Below are 7877 nucleotides of genomic sequence, written 5' to 3'. Positions count from 1 at the left end.
GGCAGACCACAATGCTTACATAAAGTGTCATAGCAGATCAGAGCTGTATGGTGTTCTCCCCGGGGATACCATAACCAGGCTTGTTGCGTCGCTCCATCTATGCCATGTTGAATATGGTAATATATAGACCAGGAGTGTTTTTTGTTTTTGATGTCTTCCCTCTGTGCCTACTGCGGATGATGTACATATTTTTATTGTAAGGGAGATCCTGTTCTGTACTTGACTTTTGGTTTATTTTCAAAGAAAATGGAAAAATTGAATAAAATATTGAAAGATAAATGATTGGCTGGTTGTTTGGCACCAACACACATGCCGTACATCTTTGTTTAACCCCTAGGTTATGGGCAGGAACTTTATACTTTTTGTCATCCTTGGGCAAATGGATGAGATGCAGAGCAAAGGTGTTGTCTTCTTCATATTCTACCTGTGGAGCACCATTGAAGTCTTTAGGTAAGTCAATGGCTCCAAATACAGACCTTACAAGGGTCCCTTCAAGCCATGTTGGTCCCGATGTACAGTGTAGACTTTTTCCAGAGGGATAATCTCTCCTGGATGCAGTAATCAACAATATTGTTCACGCTTTGACACTCCCCAGCGCCTAAAGGACCTTGGATTGTATGCAGCACCCAAGGTGTATTGATGTTCTGGGAGAAGTGTCTGAGAAGTGTCTGAGTTTTTTAATACTTTTACCTGGAAGATCTCAAGTTTCTATGGAAGACTCTTCCCTGGGAACGGTGAGCCAAGGTGGAATGAACCTTACAGGAAAGGCTTTTAAATGTGAACCACAAATGTGCTGGAGCATCTAATTACCAGTGCTAAAAATAGCGAAAGGTAGAAGTTGGGTCAACAGATCTCCACCATGGTGTAGCTCTGTAGCAGCCTTCTAGATCTGCTGGGACTTCTGGTTCCTGAAAATTAGTTGCATTTTTTTTTTTTTTTTATTAATCTTTTAAGTAAATCTGTGGCTGGGATATGGGTATTCAACCATTTACATGTTCCTAACCCGAAGTAAACTAGTCTCACACCAACTAAACTTTGAGGATGAAGTCCTTCAAGTCACTTCCTCAGAAGCTCAGCTCCCCTCTCGCAGCCTTGGAATCCTTTTTGTCCATCTAATATTTTATGTAAACATGGAGCAGGAGCTCTGAGTGGTTATGCATGGTGAGCTAAGCTGCTGAGAGGAGCACTGTGGGAATTTTGAGGATTAATTGCTCCACAGTACCTTCAACTACAGAGGTCATTTACTTCTTGTTCTAAATATGTAAATACTCAAATGTACATATCCTGGACATGGCCTCACTCTCTCTTATGTTCCATGCTTTTTCACCAGGTACCCATTCTACATGCTTGCCTGCATAGATATGGATTGGAATCTTCTTACGTGGCTCAGATACACCATTTGGATCCCACTGTACCCACTTGGAGCATTTTCAGAAGGTAGGATCCAGGTGGCACTTAGAAGGTCTTTCGTAGAACCAAGCATTTACTTCTCATTATAGGTCATTTGGATCCATTCCTTGTAAGTTGCAAAAGTTTTCATCCATTGCAAAGGAATGCCATAGTCCCATCATGCCTCTCTGCCTGTGGGAGTCATGCTTGTAACTGTCAGACTTGCAATGCCTCATGGGACTTGTAGTTCTAGCAACAGCTGGAGGGCCGCCAGTTTGAGACCCCCTGCCTTAGAAAAACCATTTCTCCCCCAAAATGCATATTTGCAGTATAGTAAATATTAGACATGTGCCATTCGTTTCGTTCTGAATTAGTTTTCCTTAAGATTTTTCATCAAATTCGTTAATTCGGAGATATCCAAATTAACGAAGACCCGTTGAACAAATTTTTCCGAAATATTCGGAAATCTGAAATGACAAATTAATAATAACTTAACTATTACTAGCTATTAAATTATAGGTATTGGAAATTCCTGTCAAATTTGGCTGTTAGTGAACGTAATGAATACATATTTATCCAAAGTTGCGAATTATCCGAAATAACGAATGCCGCATCTAAACAAATGGAGCGTAACGCGTTAATAATAATAAATAACAATAAATAATTAAAAAAATTATTAATTTGTTCCGTTCCATTTGTTTAGATGCGGCATTAGTTTTCGGATAAATTCGTATTCACTAACAGCCAAATTTGAAAGGAATTTCCAATACCTATTTATTAGTTATTAGTTCTTTCCTATTTTCAAATTTTTTTCTTATTTTCGAATTTACAAATTGCTATCATAACGAATGACCCGAAAAATGAAAAAAAAAAAAAAAAAAACGAATGAAACTAAAACCAACAAATTTTTCGACAGTGCACAGGTCTATTGCATACATACAACTCTAATTTCTCTCTTGTAGCTGCCGGCATCGTCCTGTCAATGCCCATCTTCAATAAGACCGGCAAATACAGTTTACACCTCCCATCACCCCTGAATGTGACCATCAGCTTCTCCGTCTTTCTTTCCATCTACCTGGTACTCCTATTTTTGGGTAAGTGTGTTGTGTTTTTTTTTTTTTTTTTTGTTAATTTTTTTAAACTTGTATCCACAAACCTACAATGTACATAACGGCACTGGACTGATGTTAACCACTTGTTGTCTGGGGCAATTTTATTCATTTTTCTCACACGTTACAATCAGCATTTTTTTGCTAGAAAATAACTTGGAACCTCCAAAACATTAAATATTTTCTGAAAGCGGAGGCTCTGTTGCAACGCATTATGTCACACTATTCTATTCTACGCTATGTCTCACTATTTCTGCAGCTGTTTATCCCTCTCACGTCTTAAGTCTATTTCAGACATTTGTTACTCAAAAGTTAAATTCTGTATTTTTTTTTACAAGAAAATTACTTAGAACCCCCAAAGAGATTTTATATATATATTTATTTATTTTTATTTATTTATTTCAGGTACTTATATAGCGCCGTCAATTTACGCAGCGCTTTTACATATACATTGTACATTCACATCAGTCCCTACACCCTCAAGGAGCTTACAATCTAAGGTCCCTAACTCACATTCATACATACTAGGGGCAATTTTTTAAACAGGATCCAATTAACCTCCCAGCATGTCTTTGGAGTGTGGGAGGAAACCGGAGTACCCGGAGGAAACCCACGCACACACGGGGAGAACATGCAAACTCCAGGCAGGTAGTGTCATGGTTGGGATTCGAACCAGCGACCCTTCTTACTGCTAGGCGAGAGTGCTATCCACTACACCACTGTGCCGCCCATATATATATATATATATATATATATATATAATTATACAGAGACACATGCACTTCCACCCGCAGGGGAAGGGGGCACGTGAGTGCCGCCTCTGCTGTGATAATTCACAGAAGAAGCTGATCTGCGGTTCCCAGGGACTCAATGTCCTCCGGCACATGTCAATCGTTCATAAAACACAGAGAACTGAGACCTGTCAATGTATACAAAGCTTCTCTCAGTTCTGACAGGGGGGCGGGGAAAGGGACTGGTCCTGTGTCTCTGCAAAGCAGTGACTAGAATCGATCTCTTCCCCTAGTGAAAGCAGCACAGTGTACACAAAAACACTGGCTAGGCACACAGTTAACCCCTTTGATCGCCCCTGATGTTTAACCCCTTCCCAGCCATTGTCAGTACAGTGACAGTGTATAGTTTTAGCACTGGTCACTGTATTGGTGTCACTGGTTCCCACAAAGTGTCAGTGTCGGAATATCCACCGCAATATCGCAGTCCCACTATAAGGCGCTGATCGCCACCATTACTAGTATAAAAAAAGTGAATAAATTAAAAATTCCATAAATAAATCCTATCGTTTGTAGGTGCGATCACGTTCGCGTAAACCAATCAATATACATTGGGATTTTTTTTTTACCAAAAATATGTAGCAGAATACATTATTGGGCTAAACTGAAGAAGAAATATATATATATATATATATATATATATATATATATGTGTGTGTGTGTATATATATATATATATATATATATATATATATATATATATATATATATATATATATATATATATATATATATATATATATATATATATATATATATATATATAAAAAATTTTTATCAGAGACCCTAGACGCAGTGATGGCGAACCTTGGCACCCCAGATGTTTTGGAACTACATTCCCCATGATGCTCATGCCCTCTTCTGTGTAGTTGAGCAACATGGGAAATGTAGTTCCAAAACATCTGGAGTGCCAAGGTTCGCCATCACTGCTCTAGAGAATAAAATGGTGATCGTTGCATTATTTTATATCCTACGGTATTTGCGCAGCGTTCTTACAAACGCATTTTTTTGGAGAAAAAAAAAAGACCCTTTCATGAATTAAAAAAAATAAAATAAAAATTAGCCCAATTTTTTGGGATGATGTGAAAGATGTTACATAAATGGATACCTAACATGTCATGCTTTGAAATTGCGCACACTCGTGGAGTGGCGACAAGCGACGGTGCCTAAAAATCTCCATAGGCGATGTTTTTTTTAAAAAAACGGTTACCAGTTTAGAGTTACAGAGGAGGTCTTTTGCTAGAATTATTGCTCTCCCTCTGACGAGCGCGGTGATACCTCACATGTGTGATTTGAACACAGTTTACGTTTGCGGGCTTGACTTGCGTATGCGTTTTCTTTGTTGTGCGAGGACGGGGGCGCTTTAAAAAAAAAAAAGTTTTTTTTATTTATTTTATTTATTTATTTTTTATTTATTTATTTGTTTTTACATTGTCCCTTTAAAAACGGATCAATTTTATTGCTGTCAAAAGGAATGTAAACCTCCCTTGTGACAGTAATAGGTGGTGACAGGTACTCTTTATGGAGGGATCGGGGGTCTAAATCCCTCGTTTGCACTTAAAAGTATTCAGATCGCCAAAATTGGCGATTCTGAGCACTGTAAAAATTTTTTAAATCGGCGCCGTTGGCAGCCGAGTAAACCGGAAGTGACGTCGCTTCCGGGATTTTACATCGGAGACCCGATTAGAGCCGAATCCGGCTTAGTTCGGGTCTCGGCCTAGGAGGCGGACGCGCCGGCTGGTAACTCTGGTCTCCCGGTGGGACGGGAAGAGCGACGGGAGGAGGAGGAGGAGGGGGGGGGGGGGGAAATCTCCTCTCCCGTTCCTTTTAGGTTACCACCTGAACGGCTTTTAGCTGCATCTGTTGTTATCTCTAAAGAGCCAATCGCCTGCTCTAAAAAAAACGGTACCGGTGTCATGCCTGCCAATTTGCATATGGTCGGCGTGAAGGGGTTAACAAAGGCAAATTTCCAGGGAAAAAAATATTATATTTTAGAGCACACAGACACAACACCATTGGATACCCAGTTTTTGATTTAATATTGAAAAGATGAGGTTGTGTCGAGTAATTACTAAACATCGTCCGGCTGGGTTCACACTATGGCGATGCCAGACCCGCATGTGATTCGCACCGCATTGCTGTGCAGCTCGCATGCGATGCGAATTCAGCCATACAGATGCTACAGCTGAATTAGCATCGCATTCGGACCAAAATGGTGCAGGACTCTTATTTTGTGGTCCGCACTGGAATGGGTTAATTCAGACCCGTGTAATCCGAATTCCACAGTTCGCACCGCCTTCTACGAACCAATTTGGGGGTGCCATTAACTTTTTTTGTATTGACACCGCAGCGGCTGGCAGAGCCAGTGTGAAACCGCCTGCGATTCAGATGTGATGCGATTAACCCGCACAGGAATCGCTGTGATTCCCACATCGCACCAGTGTAAACCGAGCCTTACCATTGCTGACATCGGTAGGTTTTTAAAATTTGTATGCCTGCAATTCCGTTTATCCTAAAAGCGTTTTCTCGTTTTTTTTTTTTTTTTTTTCTCTCCCAACAGGACTCGCCATCAATTTCCGTCACTTATACAAGCAGAGGTGCAAGCGTCTGGGGAGTCGGAAAAGGAAGACGGCATAATGTTTTTCATTTTTTTTTTTTTTTTTGATATAGTGGGTGGGAGAAAGTTTTTTGTTTAATTCTCCAAATTTTGCTTTTTTTTTTTTTTTTACTCCTTAGTACAGGGATAGGCAACCTCGGCCCTCCAGCTGTGGTGAAACTACAAATCTTATCATGCCTCTAGGAGTCATGCCTGTGATGGTCAGGGTCTTGCAATGTCTCGTGGGACTTGTAGTTCCAAAACCGCTCCAGGGCCGAGGTTGCCTACCCCTGCCTTAGTACATTGTTCAGTTGTCTTTTTTTTTTTTTTTTTAACTTTTTGGGACCACAAAAGTCGAAGGGCGTTCCTACTGAAAGCTGAACAGTAGAAGGGGATTTATTGAGTGTAATGAGCAATTATCACTTTACCTGTGAGCCACCTACTGACCTCCACATTTAATCTTTACTTGTGCCCTGCCGCGGCCTGTTGGAGAAAAACTCACCCAAGCTCTACCGCTATATAGTATAGTTGGTGTGTAGAGTAGTCGGCGCTCTGGCTAATTAAGCTTACAAAAGATCCGTAGAAAGTACAGGCCGGCAACTCGACAGCTTCTCCATAGAATATATTTATTCAAGCATTACAGCAATAACTTCATCCAAAAATGCTGACGCGTTTCGGCCTTCATCAAAAGCTTTTGATGAAGGCCTAAGGCCGAAACGCGTCAGTGTTTTTGGATGATGTCATTGCTGTACTGCTTAAATAAATATTTTCTATGGAGAAGCTGCCGAGTTGCCGGCCTTTACTTTCTATGCCACAGCCTGTTGTCCTGCACCATGGCTTGCCCAAAAAAGGCGATTTTACTTCTTCCACCTATGAACTGTCATTTACTATATAATGTTCATTTTTCTTACACTAGCATGTGATTTCTGCAAGGGTGGAAAGGAGAATATGAGAGGCCAGTACTGAATAAAGGGACGGGATTTTGTAGGAATTAGAATCGCCCTTACTATAGTTCTAATACCAGAACAATCTTACCCTTTAAAGTGATTGTAAAGATAAATTAAAAAATTTTAAAAAATAACAAACTACTCGACATGCGGGGATATGCTCACAGCCACAGCATCTGTCACCCTGGCACTGATTTGTAGACGTGCACTGACAAAAAATCTGTTAGTTTCCGTTTTTTTCGGAAATCCGAAAATTTGAAATTCTGAAAGAAAGAAAATCAGTAAAATTTTAAATACTAACTAATAATAACTAACTAATAATAACTAACTAATAATAACTAACTAATAATAACTAACTAATAATAACTAACTAATAATAACTAACTTTAACAACTAACTTTAACAACTAACTTTAACAACTAACTTTAACAACTAACTTTAACAACTAACTATTAAATTATAGGTATTGGAATTTCTTTTTTAAATTTGGCTGTTTGTGAACGTAATGAATAAGAATTTATCCGAAGTTACGAATTGTCCGAAATAACGAATGCCGCATCTAAACAAATGGAACGTATCGAATTAATAATAATACATTTTTTTTTATTATTATTATCGTTATTTATGATTATTTATATGTTACTTTCCATTCGTTTAGATGCGGTATTTCAGGTAATTAGTAACTTCGGATAAATTTGTATTCGTTACGTTCACTAACAGCCAAATTTGAAAGGAAATTCCAAGTTACGAATAATCCAAAATAACAAATGCCGCATCTAAACAAATGGAATGGAACAAATTAATAATAAATAATAATAATAAAAAGGTTTTTTTATTATTGTTATTTATTATTAGATCGTTACGTTCCATTCGTTTAGATGCGGCATTCGTTATTTCAGATAATTCGTAACTTCGGATAAATTCGTACTCGTTACGTTCACTAACAGACAAATTTGAAAGGAAATTCCAATACCTATAATTTAATAGTTATTATTAGTTGGTTCAGTTTTTCGAGTTTTCAGATTTTCATTCTTTTCAAATTTCCGAA

General features: G+C 38.7%; 1 protein-coding gene across 1 annotated transcript in view; it reads left to right on the top strand.

Moving 5' to 3' along the window:
• The window catches only part of HACD3 (3-hydroxyacyl-CoA dehydratase 3), a gene marked incomplete in the record, with an annotated part of 37333 nt that extends 30814 nt beyond the window's left edge, over nt 1–6519 (top strand). Inside the window, 4 exon segments of the mRNA XM_073618323.1 lie at nt 338–450; nt 1331–1437; nt 2352–2483; nt 5847–6519. Coding sequence (XP_073474424.1) covers nt 338–450; nt 1331–1437; nt 2352–2483; nt 5847–5923 — 429 coding nt within the window.
• Between the last annotated feature and the right edge of the window lie 1358 nt (nt 6520–7877).

This window comes from Aquarana catesbeiana, linkage group LG03, assembly GCF_042186555.1.
Source record: "Aquarana catesbeiana isolate 2022-GZ linkage group LG03, ASM4218655v1, whole genome shotgun sequence".
NCBI classification, from domain to species: Eukaryota; Metazoa; Chordata; class Amphibia; order Anura; family Ranidae; genus Aquarana; species Aquarana catesbeiana.
Note: the sequence above shows the minus strand (reverse complement) of the source record. Positions and strands in the feature narration are given on the sequence as shown.